The sequence below is a fragment of the Phoxinus phoxinus genome (genome assembly GCF_949152265.1).
Source record: "Phoxinus phoxinus genome assembly, chromosome: 4".
Lineage (NCBI taxonomy): Eukaryota > Metazoa > Chordata > Actinopteri > Cypriniformes > Leuciscidae > Phoxinus > Phoxinus phoxinus.
In genome coordinates, this window is record NC_136879.1 from 44,720,925 (window position 1) to 44,743,827 (window position 22,903).

Sequence of the window (22,903 nt, forward strand, 5' to 3'; positions counted from 1 at the left end):
GATAAAAAAGCCAGTTAATATAAAGATATTTAATAGAAAGTATTTTTCCAAAATTAAGTTTTAATAGTAGGCTAATAGCAAGTGGACGTAAACTTGATAAAACAGTGAATGGCCTTGATGCTGTTCCTGGTGGCGTTTATTTCTTCAGTGGCGTAGCGGACGAATGTAACATTACATTACTTTTGTTTGGCTACTTTTATCATTAATTTATTATTACAATTAATTTGTCCCGCAATATTTTCATAGTGCATCACCACATAACTGGCGTGCTGTGAGGATGAAGATTAGATTATATGATGAAGACGAGGAGGAGAAATGTGAGTCTGTAAAGGGATGTAGAGATGATGGCGCACTCGCAGAAGCACTTCCTGAAGCTGGACTTTATTACAGTGTCAGGATCATCCGCTGTAGAATATATACAAGTGCCCACATAAATAACAAAACAAACATCCAAAGTACCAAAGAAACAACTAAAGGGAAAAATAAACCAGAAAAATACTATTTTATATATATATAACAGTGGTTAGACTGGGCCGGGGCTCTGGCACATAAGCCTGCTCGTCTGTGTCCTGATGGGCCTGTTTGCAGTCAGTTGTCTACTGGAAATTGTCACATAACATTTGATGAAAGTGATGCTTTTGAAAACATATTTCTGACAATAAATGAAAGCGTTTTGAAATGGCATGTCTATTTTGTCTCGGCGGAGCTGAGATGAGAACAATCGGAAACACGGCCGTATTCTTGTTCAGCTCTTAAAGGAGAACTCCGGTCAATTTTAACATTGAGCTAAATTGAGTGAACACGGTGAATCTGACTGCATTAGATGTGAAAGATATTAATAAAAATGACATTAAAGATATTAATAAATAACTTCCTGTTTTCGGTCGAAGTCCACAGTAGTCGACTGTCGAGTTTACGCGCGTGATCATAGGTAACTAAGATGATTTTTTTACAAATATCCATCAGAGCTGATATTCTCCAAACACCACACAGCGCCGTCTTCGGCTGACAGCTGACAGTCTGAGTCTCCACTGTCGCTTAGCACTCCAAATTTACTAAAAATTGAGCTCAATGTTAAAATTGATTGGAGTTCTCCTTTAATCTCGTTGTCAGTCGACCGTGATCGCGCCGCTCACGCATCTAGGCGACACGGATACATGTACGCAGCGATATATAAATAATGTTCCCGGGAGATCCGTAGTTGCGCGGGATGTGGAAGCGCGCAGAAGTTCCACAAATGTACACAAAGTGTCCTGGCCTTGAATGACAAGGTTAGGTAAATAAACAAAATTAAATAACCAAGACTCGGTTGACCATGCGATTTTTCTCAGGAGATGTTTTGATCATTTTACTTCAGACACCGGATTATCAGCAAACTGCCAAGAGAACTGCTAGCTGGCTACTCAAAATAAACTAGCAATCTATTCAGTCAGCACATGTGTGTGTGTGTTGTAGTAGTAAAGCGAGAGAATGGGAGAAGGAAGTGTGTGTGAGCTGGACCTGGTCACCACAGACCCAAATCTATTCAGTCAGCACATGTGTGTGTGTTTTGTAGTAGTAAAGAGAGAGAATGGGAGAAGGAAGTGTGTGTGAGGTGGACCTGGTCACCACAGACCCAAATCTATTCAGTCAGCATATGTGTGTGTGTGTTGTAGTAGTAAAGAGAGAGAATGTGAGAAGGAAGTGTGTGTGAGCTGGACCTGGTCACCACAGACCCAAATCTATTCAGTCAGCATATGTGTGTGTGTGTTGTAGTAGTAAAGAGAGAGAATGGGAGAAGGAAGTGTGTGTGAGCTGGACCTGGTCACCACAGACCCAAATCTTCTCAGCTGTTGCTACTGTCATATGCTGCACTGTCTCTTCATGTGGCACATTATGTTTGGCAGGGTCACTATATCATAACAAGGCAATACAATGTGGAATCAAGTGATGACTGATTAACAGTAATGTAAATGCTAAATGTCCTAATACCTGTTGATACTACAACAATGCAAAGTATATGCTCTTAAAGGGTTAGTTCAACCAAAAATGAAAATTCTGTCAGTAATTACTCACCCTCATGTTGTTCCAACCATGTAAGTCTTTCGTTCATCTTCGGATCACAAAGTAAGATATTTTTTGATGAAATCTGAAGGCAGTCTCACTCCTCCATAGGCTTTCAGAGGGACCCAAACTCGCCGGCCCAGAATAGTTATGAAAACATTGTGTTACCTTCTCAGCTTTCGCGCTCCGAACCGTAGTTAAGAGCGAGCTGGTATCATTACAACTTGGCTCGTAGCAGGTAACTTGCTATTAGTGGTCCGGCTAACAGAGCTGAAGCACACACTGTAGTCGTGGATTGGTTTCAACAATGAACTCGGGCTTTATTGTCCACAGCGGTACACATTCATGGCATAAAAGGCACTTTGCTTGCTAGCATTCAAACGGGACATAGACTGCGTCACTACCACCTTCGCACCGTCAACTCAGACTGATTCCCCGCTACACTTTGTTTACACTACGGAAACCCAAAAGGCCCAACACGTCACACATACGCGTTTCTCTTTTACCAACAGCAGCCAGAGGGAGGCAGAGATTGCAACACTACCCCCACTCTGGAGAATGATTAAACCTTTAACATATCTCCAGCATGCTTACACTGTACACAGGGAAATATTAATTAGACAGTCATCATACAAATATCCCCAACCATAACCCATGATTCCCACAGTCCTTAAAGGGTCCTCCTCCAGTGGAAAGTTAAGGTGAAGAGGCAATGTCTATAAAACGTCCATTAAAGCATATTGCATACTCCGAATATACGTGTAAGAAAAATGTCCTAAACATGACAATTATACATTCCCTGAAGAAAACGGTACTATTACTTTAACCACTCAGTCCAACATTAGCGTAAAGTTACTCGGGGTGCAGGATTTCAAGTGCAAAACTAGGGCAAAATATTCTGTTAAACAAAGTTCTCAGCAGTAAACATACAGTACCGAGGATGCTATAACAAAATTACGTAGCCCATTAGTACCTAAATTACCGACTGTTGATAATAAACAATTATATTAAGCCCATATCAACTTCACATTTTAACTTCAACATAGTCAAGTTACTTTGCTAATAATACAATACTGGAACTCTTTTGGTTTTTGACAATACAGGAACTCTTTTAGTTTTTGACAATACAGGAACTCTTTTAGTTTTTGACAATACAGGAACTCTTTTAGCTTTTGTTTTGAGGAGGGCAGCGATCCGCCTACACCCAACCTCAAACAGATATGCTCAGTGAACAACCCAATCACCAAACATGTCAGGAGCTCTGCGTACCCTCCGGGGTCGACGCAGAGGGGTGGAGTTCAAAAGAGGATGAGCAGCTTGTCCCCTGCCCTCATCCAGTGAAGGCTCAGCCGCATGGCAAGGTAGCTGGCTGCTGCTCGGTGAAACTGACAATGATGGTGGTAAAGAGAAAAGACCTGGAAGGGACCCCACCACATGGTCCTCGGTCTCTGGTGATGTGCCCCAAAGGTCAAGAGGGCTGCTATCGACTTCTGAAGAGCTGATGTCAGACAACGGGGGTGGCGCCTCCACTGGTGCCCACATTTCAGCCTCTTGCAAGACCCAGTCGTTGTCTAGTGCGGTTCTGGAGTGGTACGCTTTGAGTTTGTCGTGATGAACGACTTTCATCTTCATTCTCGGGCCCCGCTTTATTCGGTAGACCAAATCGTCCAGTACACCCACCACGAAGTACGGACCCTCGTAGGAAGGGAGGAACTTCCGCACTTTATTCTTTACTCTTTTTGTGCCTTTGACCAGGAACCATACTGCATCACCGACTTTGTATTGGACTTTGCAAACATTTTTGTCGTACTGTCGTTTGGCATGCTCGACAGATTTCCCCAGAGCCTCCCGAGCCAACTGGTGAGATAGCTCAAGCCGTTCCCTTAGCTGTACAACATAGGTTGACGGGGTAGCAGTGTTGTCTGGGTCAGGTGGCAGCCCAGCAACAAGATCCACCGGCTCTGTAATCTCCCGTCCGAACAACATCATATTAGGCGTCAGGCCTGTGGAGCTGTGTTTGGTTGCACGGTAAGCCATGACTGCACATGGGGTCATAATGTCCCAGTCCCAATGACATCGTTCTGCAGTGGTGGCTAAGATTTTCTGCAGTGTGGCATTAAAACGCTCCACTTGGCCATCTGACTGTGGCCGAAACGGCGTGGTCCGTGTCTTGTCGATTCCCAGCAGCTCACACATCCCCTGGAACACAGCTGACTCGAAATTGGTACCTTGGTCGCTGTGCAGGCACTGTGGAGCTCCGTACCTACACACCCACTCAGAAACAATCTTTTCAGCCACTGTCGTTGCTTGTTCGTTGGGAACAGGATAGGCTTCAACCCATTTGGTGAAGTAGTCCTGCACCACTATTATGTAGCGGTTGCACCTTTCAGTTTCATTTAAAGGTCCCATTAAATCAACTGCGATCCGTTCGAAGGGGGCACCAACTCGCACTGTGCCCATGGCGGCTTGAGGTGTTTTCTTGGGCCGGGCTTTCGCAGCACAACGGGTGCAAGTGCGACACCACAGAGTGACGTCATCTCTCATATTGTACCAGTAGTACCGGGCCTTGAGACGTGCGAGGGTTCTTTCTCCTCCAAAATGGCCACCGACTGGACCATCGTGCAATTGTTTTATCACTGAGGTGCGGTACTCTCGAGGCAACAAGATCTGTGGATAGAACACCCTTCCATCCGTGCAGTAAAATTTCCTTAGTAAAACTCCGTCTTTCTGGTAGAGCCTTTTCCACTGTGACCAGTAGGCTTTGGTGGCAGGGCTGTAGGGTGCTATGTCAACCCAGGGTGGCCTGCCCCTCCCCTCGTCCAACCACTTCCTCACTGGTGCTATAGCTGGGTCAGCTTCTTGGGCACTGATTAACTGCTCTCGGGTCCAACCAGCGAACAGGTTGACTTGGGCTGGCTCACCCACCCTGTAGACACTTGGACGGAACAAAAAGCCAGCTTGATTGTCACTGAAAGCGTCCACTACCCCCACTGGTAGATGCTTAGGCTCAACTGCGGGGCTGCCTCCATAGCTACCTTCGGGCACCACTACCCCCACTGGAGGTTGCTCTGCAGGAGTTTCCCCAGCAACCACTGAAACTGGACTCCCTGCCATGTTGCACTGAATCCCTTTGTGCTGAAGCTGGTTACTGAGGGTAGGCTCTGGCACTCTGCATGAGCACGACGATCCGCAGGGTCTTCTGGAGAGCGCGTCCGCATTTTGGTGATGTCTCCCTGGACGATGGATTACCTGGAAGTCGTACTCTGCCAGTTTTCCCAGCCAGCGAGCAAGCTGGCCCTCAGGCTCCTTCATCCGAGTCAACCAGCGTAGGCTGCTGTGGTCAGTCCGTATGATGAATGATCTCCCTAGCAGATACTGCCGGAAATGAGAGGTGAACTCGACAACTGCCAGAAGTTCTCTTCTGGTGGTGCAGTAGTTTTGCTCAGTGGCTGACAATCTCCTGCTCCCATAGGCGAGTACTCTCTCCTCACCTTCTTGCACTTGGGAAAGGACTGCTCCAATTCCCCAATCACTGGCGTCCGTGTCGAGGAGCAACTGGCCAATGTCGAGGGGATAACCCAGCACGGGTGCTGACGTCAGCCGGCTTTTCAGCTGTTCAAACGCCTCCTGGCACTCGTCGGTCCAGTTAAAACGTGCATACTTTTTGGTCAGCTCGTGAAGGGGCTTGGCAACAGAGGCGAAATCTTTGACAAAGCGTCGGTAATACGAAGCCAGGCCGACAAACTGACGCACTTCAGCTACGTTTTGCGGTGCGGGCCACCCAGCCACCTTTTGGATCTTTTGGGGGTCAGTGGCGACACCTTTGGCGGAGACGATGTGCCCCAAGTAAGCCACTTGCTCTCGGAACAGGACACACTTAGAAGGTTTAAGTTTCAGGTTGGCTGCGCGTAGTCTGCCAAACACTTGACTAAGCCGCTCCAACATTTCAGTTCCGTCTCGCCCCAGGACAATGATGTCATCGAGGTAGACCAAGCAGGTCTCCCACTGCAGCCCGGCCAGGACACGGTCCATGAGCCTCTGGAAAGTGGCCGGCGCATTGCACAGTCCGAACGGCATCACATTCCATTCGAACAGGCCCTTACGGGTGCAGAACGCAGCGGCTTTTCGGGCTCTCGGTGTCAACTCCACCTGCCAGTACCCTGATGTTAAATCTAGCGTGCTGAAGTACCTGGCTGTGGACAGTGTGTCTAAGGTGTCCTGGATGCGGGGCAGTGGATAAGCATCCTTTATGGTTCTCTCATTTAGGGGCCTGTAATCGACACATAATCGCAACGTCTGATCCTTCTTCCTCACCATGACTATTGGTGCAGCCCAGCTGCTGTTGCTGGGTCGAGCCACACCAGTGTCCAGGCTCTGCTGCACCTGCTGGTCTGCTGCAGTCTGTTTGTCCCTAGCCATCCGGCGCGGTTGCTGTTTCACAGGCGGACCAACGGTGGTGAGGATATCATGCTGCACGAGACCAGTACGTCCAAGGTCAGTGGGCCCCGTAGAGAAAACGTCACTGTAAGACCGTAGCAGGCTGGCCAACCTCACCTGGTCGCCCTCGGGCAGACTAGCACAGCTCTCGTCGTACAGGACCTGCAGGTGGCTGGGTAAAGAAGCACAAACAGAGTTAATAGGTTCAGGGGCTAATGAGGCCAAAGGCGGCTGGGACTCCACCTTCCCCACCACTGCGGCTGGCTGTAGAATCCCTGCCACAGCGCCTCTCTTCAAAGTGACAGGTAAGGCACCAAGGTTGAAAACTCTGATGGGAACGTTGGTGGACCGCTGCGCCTGTACGATGATGCGAGCCACCAGGACGTGGTGCTTTTCTATGAAACCCTTGGTTGGGCTCAGCATCAGGTCTCCCTCAGTGGTATTGCGCAGGTGGGCGGTGCCAGGCACTACATACTCACACCCGGACTCCAACACTGTTGTGCGGGCCACTCTGACAATGTGTACCCGGGGCTGATGGTTTTGGTTAAAACGAGGTACCTTTTCTCCGAAAAGGGTTATCTCACGGCGACCATAGTCCAGCTGGGCACTTGTCTGATGCAGGAAAGGGTGCCCCAGGATAACCTCGGTGTTCTCTGCTGTGTCAGCCATAATAAAGTTCACATTGGTAGCCCTGCTCCCAACCTGTACTGGTAAGTTAACCTCCCCCAGAACTGCCAGACCACTGGGCCCGATGCCCTGCAGAACCTGTGCGACAGATGGCTCTATTGGGGGTCTGGACTCTGCAGGAATAGAGTTAAAGAGATGGAGGGGCAACACATTCCTTCGTGCACCAGAATCAAGCAGAGCACACATTTCCAGTCCATATATCAATATTTCAACACACATGTCGTCCCCCTGACTCGCAGTACAGGTGACCACTTTACCTGTGTCGGGTGCTGTGTTCTTGTTGACTGTCCGGCCTTGCTGTCTGGGTCGTCGGGGGGAAGGGCAGTTTCTCTGGATATGCCCTAGACCGGAGCAGTTATGGCATTGAACATCCCCCATTGGCATTTTGACATTTGTGTCTCTCTTCTGGCGCCACTGCGGATTAAATCCTGGAGCCCTCTCTGGCGAGTTGATGGACCAAACCTCTACTCCCACTGGCTCCACACAAGCTGGCCTGCTGTTATTTTCACGTACTATGGTGGCTCTGGCTCTCTGATTTACAAGACCGCGTTGGCCAGGCTGCATGAACTGTGTGACTGTTCTGGCAGCCCTCTTGGTGGTCTCGTAGCTGTGTGCGATGTCATATGCTCTGGATAGGGTACGCGGCTGCTTTTCCAGTAATTTCTGCACCACCTCGGCGTCAGCCAGGGCGTTGGTGAAAACCTCCACACTAATGGCGTCCTGTTCCAGCTCGGTACGGTCAGCATACACAATGGACACTTTCTCGTAGATGTCATCTCTTAATAGGTGCAGGGCTTCGTTCTGCCCCCTAACCCTCTGCCTTAGTTCAATGCCGATGGCAGCCGCATGGTCGGACCGCGGCCCATAGGCGGTCTCTATTTCAGCCACAATCCGCCGGTAGCTCCAACGGTCAGACCTGGGGTTTTTATGGACGATAGCTCCAGCCGCGCCAGTCAGGCTGAATCTCAGCTGAACCGCCATTGTCGTTTCCGACCAATGGTTTGCCCTTGCACAGCTTTCAAACCGGTGAATAAAGTCTTTCCAGGAGCCCGTTCCATCAAAATGGCCTGGCTTTAATATTGGAATTCTCTCTTGATATCCATAATGTTCATCGTCACTAACGTCCACTATTTCAACATCCGGCGCTGTGCGTGATGACCATGGGGCCGACTTGGCCCTCTCCACAGCTGACTGGCCGTATTGGTATCGATCACGATGTGTGGCATAGTTATCATTGTAGCTCATTGATCCACAACGTTCCACGGGCCGGGGCGTGCAGAGTGGAAAAGGTGTCGAAGTGAACTGGGAGGGCAATGCATGGGGCTGGGAGAAAGGGTTTTGTACCGTACAGTTCATGGAAGTGAACGGGTTAGCTTGCTGATTAATGGCGCGTCGGGCAACCGTTGGGGCGGGGCTATTTTTAAAACCATGCGGTAAAACTGCTACGGGGCTGGCTGTCATATGCATTGAACAGTCACAGGTTTTCTGATAAAAGTACGTGGACTCACCATCTGTTGTATTATGTGGTTCCACGGGCATTAGGAACGGGTTAGTCAACCGTGATGGCGGTGGTGTGGGGGGCAAAGCTAGGTTGAAAGACGGCATCCGGTCGTAAACAATAGCTCCGTCGCCAGCTAACGTTCGCTCCATGCCAGCCGCGAATGGGTTAGTGCTGTCGGCATATCGGCCGTCCCCGTGATTATCTTGGTCTGAATTATTGTCTCTTATATCCATTAAAAATGGGTTGGTGCTTACGTTAGTGGTTTCCATCTCGACAGGCCTCTTCGTCCACGCGCTAGCTTTAGCTCTAGCCCCGAGCGCCGTCATTCTGCGTCCGTCCGTCAGACGAAACTTTTTATTTTATTTTCTTCTTGCTTGTTAGATCCCGGACGAAGCCCCCAGTGTTACCTTCTCAGCTTTCGCGCTCCGAACCGTAGTTAAGAGCGAGCTGGTATCATTACAACTTGGCTCGTAGCAGGTAACTTGCTATTAGTGGTCCGGCTAACAGAGCTGAAGCACACACTGTAGTCGTGGATTGGTTTCAACAATGAACTCGGGCTTTATTGTCCACAGCGGTACACATTCATGGCATAAAAGGCACTTTGCTTGCTAGCATTCAAACGGGACATAGACTGCGTCACTACCACCTTCGCACCGTCAACTCAGACTGATTCCCCGCTACACTTTGTTTACACTACGGAAACCCAAAAGGCCCAACACGTCACACATACGCGTTTCTCTTTTACCAACAGCAGCCAGAGGGAGGCAGAGATTGCAACAATTGTTACAATACACTGTAAAAAAAAATCCCGTAAAAAAAAACGGTAAATCTCTGGCAGCAAAGTTTCCAGACGGATTCCGTTAAATTACAGCAAATAACCATTTTACAAAATTACAGGCAAAAACCGTAAAAATACAGAATTGACTTTACGGTCAAAATTAATTAAATGACAGTATATTATTGTTGATAATGGTTTAATTAACCGTGGAAAAACGTATATATTATGTCAAATAACATTAAAAAAAACATTTAACTTTCAGGTTAATCTGTAAATTTAGGGTTTTATAAAGTTATTTTATGATAATGCTGTCTTAATCTACAGTAAATTTCTTTTAATATATCGTTTTTCTGTGTAAAATAACTATGAAGTTATGTATAAAAATGCAATTAGTACATAAATTAAAATACAAAGTTTGTTTAAAATAGTTTTTTTTTTTTTTTTAAACAAAGATCTTTAGCAGTTTCTTGAAAATGTATTGAGTTGTGCTGGTCATTCCACCAGCAGGAAACAGTCCAGGTAAAGGTCAGTGAAAGTGATTTTGTCTCTTGAGCTTCTGGAGGACACGTAGATCTGAAGCATTGAGTTTAGGTCTTGCTGGAAGGCCTGCCAAGAGAGCATTACAATAGCCCAGTCTGGATAGAGCAAGACAAGGAGTTGTGTAGCTCCGATAGGAAGAGCCGGATCTGTTTGATGTTGTATAAGGCAAATCAGCAGGATCACACAGCAATGATGGTTTGGCTGAAACCAGAAGCAGTTGGCAAGGTTGAGTTGAAGGTCATTCATTCAGCAAGAGTTGTCCATCAGGTAGGCTGAGATGCAAGCAGCTCCCATCAGATCATCTGGCTAGAATGAAAGGTAGAGATATGTGTCATTAAGTTAGTAGTGATAGGAAAAGCCATGTTTCTAAATGACAGAGCCTAGTTACAAAAAAACAATAAAACAAAAGATGGGTGAAATCTAACACTCGTGGTCTTACTGTAGCAAAACCAAAACCTTGTGCAGCCACAGTGGCCCCACAAGGATCAAATTAATATTCACATGGGAAAATATACAGTATAAAACAAATACTTCTTTTTATGCCATTTTTAGTGCAATCATATGGAGTCAGAAGACTCAGCCATTACAATTTTTAAAGTTACTTCTTACCTTGTTTGCCATGATCAGCTGCTTTCCAGATGACCTGAAATCATAAAAAAAGAAATATATTTTTTAAACTCAATATTACATGTAAGAATATGTTCTAATGGGACAACGCAAAACCTCAACTGACTATGATCTGGAAGCTGAGCAGGAAAGGCTAACAGTTATGTTTTGAGCATGTGGTTTTAACTAACCTATATTTATAGAAAGTAAATGTAACTTTAGCAGCTATATGATTTACTGTGACTTAAGCAGCATCAGTTACAAATTGTAAATAAGTTAATTTCTTGATCAGAACACAAACATGCTATATATTTTATAAGCATCATTATACACATATGCATTATATAGCTAAGTTATGTGTTGGCAAGCAGATGCGGACAGAATTGCAATTCATCATGTTGTGCTCATATTCTAGTCTCATGTGCTGTTAGTGTAAGTGACTGAACTCGATTTATTAACGGTCTCGGTAGAGTTAACGTTACTCACCATTACGAAAATTGACCACGTGGTTTAACTAACGTTACAAAGAAATATGGTAGGCCTATTTGTAGTAAAACTGTGGTTATTAAAATGGTAATAAATGCACCAAAAACAATTTTACTAAAGCAAGGATATTTTTAAGAGAAGAGTTTTTAGCTTCCAGATCGCTGTTTAAGATATTGATTTACTGACTCATCATTATAACGAAGATTTTATACAATTGAACGGACTTTCATATGAATAACAAGTCTAAAGCTTAAGCAACGTGTTTTAGGTATTTTGAGATGTGGGTTCAACTGATCTTTCTTTAAACAGATGGAAAATTGAAAGATTAATGCTGCATTTTCAATGTTTTGCCGTCCTCGACGCCAGTTATGACATCATTTAAGAATGCTAATGTTAGCTTGTAAACAAACTGTCAACTGAAAAATGTAATATCAAATATAGTCCAAATGTAACTTAGTATAATGAGACTCTTACCTCAGTGATCGGATGGCATGATGTCCGGTGTGACGAACCAGGCTCAATGAAAAAGGCGCGTTATATCCGAACAGACTGAATGACAACCGGACTTCAGTGCTCCTGCTCACGGCTGCTCTTGACGAAAACGATTGCTTTGAACCATTGATCTCACAATCCACTTAAGAGTAGCAGCTAGACTGAATTCAAATCTCCCGCTTCGCTTGCCCTTGATACACAGATCCAAACTTGACGACAGATCATCAGACCAGCTCACCGTTGTGGGCGGGACTAAGCAACGTAAAAGTGGCGGATAATTTGAATCTGCGCCATCGCGCGCGCGCACACGCAAACGCACACAATGCCATGCAATGTGCAGCAACGCAGATTTTTTAAAATATTAATAAAATGCATAAAATATACATGATATTAGGGGGAGAATTACACAAATGGTGAATCAAAATGAGCAAGACAATTAAAAGACTATAAGTCAATAGGCCTGCCTACTGTAGGCTATAGGCCTGTAAATACAATTTAACCTTAAAACTCACTTTAACCCCCACATGCTTAATGGTCTTCAAGGAAAACATGTTGAATGATTGCTGATTTCTGCAGCTACACCTTCTATTCTTTGTTTTCTAATTTCACAGAAATAATCTGTAAAATATTACTTATTATACTACAGGGCCGTTGAATGCTTGAATCTGATTGGTTGACGAACGTTCTCTGAGGTGTGCAATTATTTTCAGGGAACCGCACGGCTAAAGTAGTTCCAGGCAGGTCTTGACCTCATTACAGTTCAATATCACTTCGCGTAGTCAACTGTAATAACGGAAAAGAGGATACAATTCATAACAAAAGACACTGCAGCCCCATGCGCTCGATCTGCAATTTCCAATGTCTAACTTCACAATCAATGGAAATATGCAGTTTAATTTTAATAAATAAAGTAGGCTATACAGTCCTATACATAATCAATAAAAAAATAATCTGAATATTTAAATAAATTGATAGTCCTGTTGCACGGGTTTTCGTAATTATTGAAGATAATATAACAAATAAATAAAATTGATAGGCCTATACTTGTTAAAAGGGCTTTGTGTTTCATTTATTAGTCTAGTCTAGGGTGACCACCCGTCCCGCTTTGCGTTGTACCGCACAGCATATTCACCCCTTGTCCCGCACGTCGCATATTGAGAAAATGTCCCGCATTTCCATCAGCCTGTTGGTTTTTAATGATCATATTAAGAAAACGTGCATACGATCTTTTGCCTTTTTAAGAAAGCATTTTATTTATTATTTTTGTGGCGTAGTTTTTCACCTATATTTAACAGCGCTTCGTCAGAAGTGCAAATACAACAGCCGTTTTTAAAATCCTATCCAATGGTTGAAATGAAAGGAGTAAACACGGTCACTGGTAGGTTGTGTCGGCTGTCAATCAAAATGTGGAGCGGTGATTCGTTCCATGTGTTCCCTGTCAGAAAACGAATGGATAATTCGGTAAATTAAAATGTGAATTTAACAGAGTTAGAACTTATTGCCTGCTGTGGTTGTTCTAATTCACATCCTTTCTAAAACATATAAAAGTTTTTGGTTTAATAGATTCTTAATATATAAGACTGTCAATTAACTAATTTTATGTTGTTTTTTATTTTATTTTCTCTTTATTTATTTTGTTGGATTTTAGTTGGACTTGGTCAGAACGGTTTCAAAAATAGTTATCTGCATGATGCCTACTGCCTTTGTGCTCAGTGATGTTGAACTTAAATGACATGTAAAATAAAGACATGTTATGTTACATTGTAATGTAATGGTGTTTTCTGGAAGGGACTAAAGAACAAAGTATTTTAATCAGCTGAAAGGCAGAATACGAATGGAATGTTTTTATTAAGTTAGATAGACATTATATAACAGTTTCAGGTTATTTTTTAGTGTTGGTAACATGTCCCACATTGTCCCACACAAACTTAGTAATCGTCCCACATTTAGTTTGTTTGATGGTGGTCACCCTAGTCTAGTCTACTGTCACTAATAGAAAAAAAGAATGAACGAATTAATTAAAACGAATTGAATTAATAAATAAATAATAATATTGACGCACATGCTTCTCTCTAAGGCCGGTTATGAATGTAATTTGATACTTATGACTGATCATGCACGCGTGTTCAGTGCGTTCAGTCGGTGTTCACAGCGGTGTTCAGAATCTGCTGCATTCACAGTCAGAGAATGTTTCTAGTCGTTACGTGTGTGTCCAGCATTACTCTGCTATCAGCGGCTCAAACCGCCGCTAACTCTAAAATGACGTTTTGGAATTAGCAACGGAGCATGGGTTTAGATGCGCAAGGAATTAGTCCTACATACAAGAGCGTTTTAATGACAAAAACTTTACAAACGTCTTGAAATACATCATCTGAACAATATTTCGAGGTGTGGTAACTGTAGTATAAGCGGAATAATTGACTCCAGGCCGTTGAATTATTATAAAAAATAATGCACACCCGAGGAGTAACGGCCACTCCGCTTCGCGTCGTGACCGCATTACCACCTCGGGTGTGCATTATTTTTATAATAATTCAACGGCCTGTCGTCAATTATTCCTTACATATTTTATGTAAAATTACACATAACTCTGTAAAAATACAGAACATTTCTTTAACAAATACAGAAAATTTATGTAAAACCAAAATACAAGCAATTGCCTGTAAATTTAATAGTGGACCTTTAAATTACAGCAAATATCTGTAAAATAACAGACATTCACTGTAAAATTACAGACAATTACCTGTAAAATTAAGATTTTTTTTTTACAGTGTAGTCCAAGTGACTACAGTGGCTCTGCATTAAGTTTATCATGCGACAACAATACTTTATTTTTAATTAACTTATCTAATAGACCTTGACAAGCGACATTGACGAGATGAGGATAAAACTACTCTGTGTTGCTGAATACGAGGCTTCTACAGTTATAGAGACTAAATCAACTTGATCACATGTCCTTTATAAAGCAGTGTTTAATTAAACAACATATTTGAGGGTATTTAGGAAGGGTTAATGTGTAATTTACTTGTGATATTTATTATTATTAGCATTAATAAAGAACTTGTTTATGTTTTATTTTCGATTAGTGTCACACAAAACACTGCAGATGAAGTTCTCCAGAAGCTGCTGCCTGTGGTTACAGCAACTAGATGCGCTCGGTAAGTTACACTGAGAACAAGCATCACTGTTAAAACATTACATTTCTTAAACATTATTAATAAATGGTTTAACAAAAACTATGAGTGTCACACTTCAGCTTTTAAACCCTCCACCTATCTGACCTGATGTGTGATCTACTTAACCGTAATATTCATTTCTAATGTATGTATATAAACATTTATATTTAGACTTTTTTCATATTCATTTTAATTTAAATGTTAATACATTTATTTAAAAACAGATGTATTCAATGTTTCATTTGATCATTTTTATATAATCTTTCTCCCTCACATAGAGACATAATCTCTTAGAATAACAGTAATTTACTGATATGGGTCAATGATGTGGCGTGACAATTCTGGAGTCCCAAGCATATTCATAATATTAAAAATGTATACATGTTTAAATGCACTTCATTAAGTGACTCAAGTGGTCATCCAAGATGTCCATGTCTTTCTTTCTTCAGTGGAAAAGAAATGAAGGTTTTTGATGAACACATTTCTCCATATAATGGACGTCAATGGGCCCCAAACGGCTCAAGGTCCAGATGACAGTGTCAGCGCCGCTTCAACGGGCTTTAAACGACACCAGACGATGAATACGGCTCTTATCTAGCGAAACCATCGTCATTTCAAAAATAAATTAAAAAGTTTAAGTTTTATAAGCACAAATCCTCGCCTTGCTCTGTTCTGTGATGCGCGTTCGTGACGTAATACGCAATTACGTTGAAAAGGTCACGCTTGACGAGTCAGTGTTTACAGATGTGCGGAAGGAGGACCTCTCTCGCGCGCACGCTCTCTTTCTCTCGCGCTCTCTCTCTCTTTCTCTCGCGCTCTCTCGCTCTCTTTCTCTCTCGCTCGCTCTCTCTCTCTCTCTCTCTCTCTCTCTCTCTCTCTCTCAATTCAATTCAATTCAATTTAAAATTGCTTTATTGGCATGACTGTACACAATACAATATTGCCAAAGCTTGGAATACATATAATAATTATAAACACATCAAAATAATAACATATTATAACTAGGGCTGTCAAAAGATTAATCGCGATTAATCGCATCCAAAATAAAAGTTTGTGTTTACATAATATATGTGTGTGTACTGTGTATAATTATTTATACATATAAAAACACACACAATCATGTATATATTTAAGAAAAATTGGTTATATTTATATATAATATAAATTATATAAATGTATATACAGTATATAAATGCAAATATTTCTTAAATATATACATGAATGTGTGTGTATTTATACATAATAATTATACACAGTACACACACATATATTATGCAAGCACAAACTTTTATTTTGGATGCGATTAATCGCGATTAATTTTTTGACAGCCCTAATTATAACATAAATTTAAATGTACAAATTAAATTAATTGTACAAATGAACAGTGTGACCAATTACATAGTGTGAACATTTCATACCATAGTGTTTTAACATATGCACACACACACAGACATTACTGAGGGTCACTGTGGTGGACAGTAAGGAAACACACTGAGGTCAGACACACACACACACACACACACACAAACACACACACACACACACACACACACACACACACACACACACACACACACACACACACATTCACCTGCTGTCTCTCAGGCTGTGGCACACACACACGTATCTGGCAGCCAGTGCTGCGGTGTGTCCCTCTCCTAATATGATCTTGACCTGTTCTACTTCAGTCATGGCTGTAAAGTTCTGTATTGTGTGAGTGAGTTTGCTGAAGTAGAGGTCTCTGACTGAACTGTATTTGTGACAGTGAAGGAGGAAGTGTGTCTCGGTCTCGATCTCTCCTGTCCTACACTGAACACACACTCTCTGCTCTCGGGGTAACCAGCTCTTTCTGTGTCTGCCGGTCTCGATGGCGAGACTGTGTTCACTCAGCCTGTACACACACACACACACACACACACACACACACACACACACACACACACACACACACACACACACTCAGCCTGTACTTGCTCAGGATCCGTCTCTGCTTTGTGTCTCTCACACTCTGGAGATATTCTTCCAGTTCATAATTTGATTTCAGAGTTCGATAGAATTGTAATTTACTTTGTGTTTTGGTTTCCTGATCCCAATGTTCCAGATATGTGTGTTTAGATTGTTTGATGATTTGGTTTATTCTGATGTGTGTGAGAGAAGCAGTGCTGGTCTGAGACTGGTCAGTGTTAGTAGAGTTAGTCGGGTTAGTGAGTCTCAGAACCAGCTGACTGAGGGAACTCTTTTCGGGGTTCAGTTCTTGGGTTTGTAGTAGGGGTGTGCATTGGCACTGCCCTCACAATTCGATTCGATTACGATTCACCAGGTAACGATTCGATTCAATTCGATTCTACGATGCATTGCGATGCATCAAAATTCTACTGCACACAACAAGGCAAATTTTTCATCAGTCATGAGGCAATACAAGCAGTCATATATTGAACAACAGATTTTATTGGCTGCTATGTGTGTATTATCACTCTCCTGTATCTGACATAAATGTCATTAAACAAAATAAAATTGAATGGTAGGCTACAGGGTATTGTATATGGCATTTTCAAACCTGAAAAAGAAAACATAAATCACTGCTTTCTAGGGCTGTAATCTCCCAGTCGATTGTTGGTCGATACGTTCTTGCTTGACCAAAATTCTGATTAGTCGATTTTTTTCCACGTTCATTTCATCAGTTTTGCCGCGTTCATTTCATCAGTTTTGCCGCGTTCATTTCATCAGTTTTGCAGTGTTCATTTCATCAGTTTTGCCGTGTTCATTTCATCAGTTTTGCCGCGTTCATTTCATTCGTTTTGCGCGTTCGTTTCATCAGGTGGAAAGCACTAATTGCTAATGGGGGTGTTTTCAGAGCACCCCTGTTTCACAGGTAACAGTCTGTCTTCAGAACACCCCCCTTGTTTTCACTTCTTTTGGATTAGCCCAAACCACTGGAGAAGAGAGACAAATTGAAGAAAGTAGGCTACTAGAAGGTTTGCTGAATATTATTTATTTAATTGAGAGACCGTTTAATTCATAGTCAGTCCTCTTCTATCATGTCAACAAAGACATCGGCAGTGTGGCAGCATTTTTTTTTTAGAAGACGGGAAAAAATGATTGCAGCCCAATGCGCAGTGCCACTGTTTGTATTAGTTTTGAGCCTATGCTTTATTTTTCAGTTATGCACTTTATTTTGTTTTTGCTCTTGATCTGGTTTGTTTAATAAATATTATTTTTTTATTCAAATGGACGTGCCTTTTGTGTTTAAAAGTAAAAGCTTTATGTTAGTCTATTCGTGTCTCAGCCGCGAAGCTGCGCTCCTGTGTTCAGCCTCGTCTTGTTTAGTTTCCCATTAACTTCGTAGAATCCGAAATGTGCCCAGATGTCCGCTTTTCCAAGCTTTAGGTGCGTTTTTAATTACCCGTCTATCGCGGTCATCTCCCTCCGCCTCAGCCGTCTTGATTGTTGTTATGCCCACGAAAGTAACTTTATTGTCCAACTCAAGGCCAGAAAATAAACAGTGACATAATCGATTATGGCACTTTGCCGCATCGATGCTGAATCGTGCATATCCCGCATTGCGATGCATCGCCGAATCGATTATTGTTGACACCACTAGTTTGTAGTGCTTTAAAATGTAGCGATTCTGTGGGACTTGATTTTAGATGCATCCAGAATTTGAGGGATCTTTTTTGCATATTAACAATCAATGGGAATCAGCCTAATTCTGCCCTGCATGCGTTATTGGGTGTTTTCCTTTGTAATTTTAGTATCATTTTGCAGAATTCTGTGTGTAGGGCTTCTGTTGGATGTCTGTCCCATCTAGTGTAGCTCTGATCACTGAGTGGACCCCAAACCTCACTTCCATACAGCGCAATGGGCTGAATAACGCTATCAAAGATTTTACACCAGATTGGGATCGGTAATTCAATGTTTTGGAATTTTTTCTTAATTGCATATAGAGCTCTTCGAGCTTTATCTCTGAGAGCATTCACTGCCACACTGAAGCTCCCCGATGCAGTGATGACCAGGCCGAGGTAAGTGTGTGTGTGTGTGTGTGTGTGCAGTGATGACCAGGCCGAGGTAAGTATACTGCATCGTGTGCTCTAGGCCGGTGCTGCCTAGACTGAACTGGTATCTGTGTTCCTGACATCTGGGCTTCTTCTGGAAGACCATAATGTTGGTCTTTGTGAGGTTGACTGCCAGGGCCCAGTTCTGGCAGTAGTTCTCCAGCAGGTCCAGGTGCTGCTGTAGTCCCTGTGCGGTGACTCTCTCTCTCTGTCCCTCACACACACACACACACACACACACACACTGCTGCTGTAGTCCCTGTGCGGTGGGTGACAGCAGCACCAGGTCGTCTGCGTACAGTAACAGCTTAATGCTTCTGTCCTGTAGAGTGAGTCCAGGGCCCGTAGACTGTTCCAACTGCACCGCTAGTTCATTAATGTAGATGTTGAACAGCGTTGGACTCAGGCTACAGCCCTGCCGCACTCCTCTTTTCTGGGGGAAGAATTCTGTATGTTTGTTGCCAATTCGTATTGCACATTTGTTGTTCGAATACATTGATTTTACAATGTCATAAACTTTACCCCCTACACCACTTTGTGGTGTAGGGGGTACACCAATACTACACAAATATTACTCTCTCGCTCTCTCGCTCTCGCTCTCTCTCTCTCTCTCTCTCTCTCTCTCTCTCTCTCTCTCTCTCTCTCTGTGCGAGCGTTTGTTGAGCAGAGTGAGTGGTGCGGTGAGTGTGTGGTCTTTTTGTGCCCGCTGTGGCTTTAAAATATATTTCCCCCCCCTTTTTTTCTATGTTTTTGTTTGTTTGTTTTGTTGTTGTTTGTTGTGAAATTTACAGAGAAGCTTAACTGAGCGCCTAAACCCAGTCTTCGTACTGGGAGGCATGGCGACTCAGGGAGCTAATGTTCTCGATTCACTCACGCGGCGCCACGGTGTGAAGGTGGTAGCGGTGGGGAGCGTGGAAGAGTGTAGTGTAGCGGTTGGTGATGTAGTGGGTCATGAATGTGTGTTGGCGGCGTCCAAAATGAACAACTCAATTGTACTGTTCTTGAGTACAGTAGAAAAAGCGAATGAAGTCGTTGGAAAGGGAATAAACATACGTGGTTTATTTACCCCAGTCCTACCTCTTTCCACCCCCGCAAAAAAAGTCACCATTTCAAATGTACCCCCCTTTATTAAGGATGAGATGTTGGCGAAAGAATTGTCACGCTTTGGCAAAATGATTGCTCCCATAAAAAAGATCGCTATAGGATGTAAATCGGGGTTAGTGAAACATGTAGTCTCGTTCAGGCGTTTCACGTATATGATTCTGAACGGAAATAGAACTGATCTTGACGTAAATTTTAAATTTAAAGTGGATGATTTTGATTACACTGTCTTTGTAACTACAGACACGATGAGGTGTTTTGGTTGTGGAAAGTCTGGTCATTTAATCCGCGGGTGCCCGGAAAACTGCGCTCATCACGGCGCGCAGAATGATGGTGTGAAAGATAACGTTAACGCTGAGCAAAGTGAAGACGGAGAAGTCGCCAGTACTTCCAATGCGCCGAATTCCAGTGTGCCAAAAATAGTGTCTGTGGAAAAAAATATTGAATCTGATCTAACTAGACAAAGCGTTGAATTTGATGAAAAAAACGCAAAAAAATCCGAAATTGTAACCTGTGTGAGTGTTGAAAGAAACAGTATTGATGGTGGACAAACTGGTAACACACAAACGAGGTTAGTTCAGTCTTCTGGTACTGAGCTACAAGTGGAGAGTGTAATTCAGAGTGAGGACACATTAATGGATATGGATCAGGTGGTTTTTAAAGCACCTCTGAAGAGGAAAAATAAAGACACAACCATGGTTTTGAAACAGGCTAGAAAGAACCAAGAAGAGAATAAAGTGGACAATGAAACCAGTGAGAGCGAGTGCTCTGATTCCAGTGCCTCCGTTTGTTCTCAATCCAGTTGGTCATGTTTTGATTATGGAGTGGATGAGATCAAAAAATTCTTGAAAGTGACCAAAAATATGAGAGGAGTGCAAATTAGGGCTGTAACGATTAATCGCGATTAATCAAAATTCAAAATAAAAGTTTGTGTTTACATAATAAATGTGTGTGTATTGTGTATAATTATTTTGTATATATAAATACACACACATGCATGTATATATTTAATAAAAATGTGTTATTTATATATAAAATAGTTCTATTTATATATAATATAAATCATATAAAAATATATATGCAGTATATAAATGCAAATATTTCTCAAATATATACATGCATGTGTATGTATTTATATATACAAAATAATTATACACAATACACACACATATATTATGTAAACACAAACTTTTATTTTGAATTTTGATTAATCGCGATTAATCGCGATTAATCGTTACAGCCCTAGTGCAAATTGATGAATATTTTCCAGATCTCGGAAGACTTTTGGAAAATATTAAGTGTTTAATGAGCGAAGGAAGATTTACAGATAAAGAAGTTTATCGCTTAAAAAAAATTGTCACAAAAATTAAACTCCAATTGAATAATGACGTTGAAATGGTTTAGTTTTTATGTCCTTATTGGATGTTTTGCTCTCTGTGCTGTAGTTTCTTTTTCATTTTTATTTATGAGTGAAATTCGCATTGCTTCTTTGAATGTGAATGGGGCTAGAGACTGCAGAAAGAGAGCTCAGATATATGAAGTAGTGAAACAGAATAAAATTGATGTCCTGTTTTTACAGGAGACACATAGTGATGTGAAAATTGCTGTTGAATGGGCTAAGGAATGGGGCGGTCTTCTTTTTCTGAGTCACAATACTTAACTCAGTGGAGGAGTTGCAGTTTTGTTTAATAAAAATTTTGCTCCCTCATCTTTTCAGTAGAGGAGATTGTAAAAGGTAGACTCTTAAAGATAAAAGCTCAATTTGAAGATCATGTTTTTGTTTTTATTTGTGTATATGCACCAACCTCACAGATAGAAAGAATGTTTTTTTAGATAAATTAAATACAGTAATAGAAAAATGTGATAATGGAGAATTTTTGGTTGTGGGAGGAGATTTTAATTGTGTTGAAAAAAATATAGATAGGAATCATGTAGAACCACATATGGCTTCACGCCGAAAACTGATACAAATGATAGAAGGGAATGAGCTCGGTGATGTATGGAGAAATTTTAATCATGATGTTAAACAATACACATGGGCGCATGCTCGTGAAAATGTGTTGTCAACAGAGGTGGAAAGTCCAGGTTCAGAAAGTAAAAGTCCTCCTCAGTATTTTGTTCCAATCAGCTGGATTTGCTGATTAGCACAGTTTTTCAGCAGTAGATAGAACTAATTAGTGAAATCAGCTGACTGAGTTCATGGGTGGAATAAACATATGGCAGGACTTTTACTTTCTGACCCCTGGACTTTCCACCTCTGGTTGTCAATGGCACGTTTAGATAGATTTTATGTTTTCAAACATCATCTTAGTTTCTTTGTAGATGGCTCAATTCTTCCAGTAGGTTTCTCTGATCATAGTTTGGTTGTGTGTAGAATGATTGTCAGTTCAGTTAAGTTAAGCAGTTCTTATTGGCATTTTAATGTGACATTGTTGTCAGATTTAAAGTTTAAAGATGTTTTTAGGTTTTACTGGGAGTCTTTTAGAGAACAAAAAGATCATTTTTCCTCTTTACAGGAATGGTGGGACATTGGGAAAGTAAATATTAGGCAACTATGTCAACAATATACTCTAAATGTCACAAAATGTTTAACTCAGTCTATAAAGAAGTTAGAAGAGGACATTTTAGAAATTCAAGTTTTAATTCAAGAAACAGGAAATCAAGACCATTTAGATTCTCTTTTTACGAAAAAATCGGCCTTGTCTGAATTCTATAAAAGAAAGGCACAGGGGGCATTGGTCAGATCACGGTTCCAGGATGTAGAACAGATGGATGTTCCATCAAAGTTTTTTTTTCGGATTAGAAAAAAAGAATGGTCAAAGACGGTATATTCAGAGTTTAAGGTCTGAAGCTGGGGTTTTGTTATTAGACCCAGTCGAAATGAGAAAAAGAGCAGCAACATTGTATAAAAGTCTTTATAGTTCTGATCATAGGATAGATCAAGATATTGATGGTTTCTTCTTTGAAGATCTGCCAAAAATATCAGAAAGTGCCAATGCAAAAC

General features: G+C 42.1%; 2 protein-coding genes and 1 long non-coding RNA gene across 5 annotated transcripts in view; 2 read left to right on the forward strand and 1 right to left on the reverse strand.

Annotated features, from left to right (window-relative positions):
- The window catches only part of LOC306997544 (uncharacterized protein), a gene marked incomplete at both ends in the record, with an annotated part of 351,005 nt that overhangs the window by 95,997 nt on the left and 232,105 nt on the right, over positions 1-22,903 (forward strand). The window lies entirely within an intron of this gene.
- The window catches only part of LOC306997724 (protein NLRC3-like), a 52,860-nt gene that overhangs the window by 8,005 nt on the left and 21,952 nt on the right, over positions 1-22,903 (forward strand). For all 3 annotated transcript variants that reach the window (XM_079611145.1, XM_079611143.1, XM_079611144.1), the window contains one exon: positions 14,657-14,728. In XM_079611145.1, coding sequence (XP_079467271.1) covers positions 14,657-14,728 — 72 coding nt within the window. The remainder of the gene's footprint in view (positions 1-14,656; positions 14,729-22,903) is intronic.
- On the reverse strand, positions 9,972-11,804 carry LOC306997739. The gene is made up of 3 exons (XR_013797440.1): positions 11,553-11,804; positions 10,596-10,629; positions 9,972-10,292 (listed from the first exon to the last, which is right to left on the reverse strand). It is a non-coding gene; the product is annotated as an uncharacterized lncRNA (long non-coding RNA).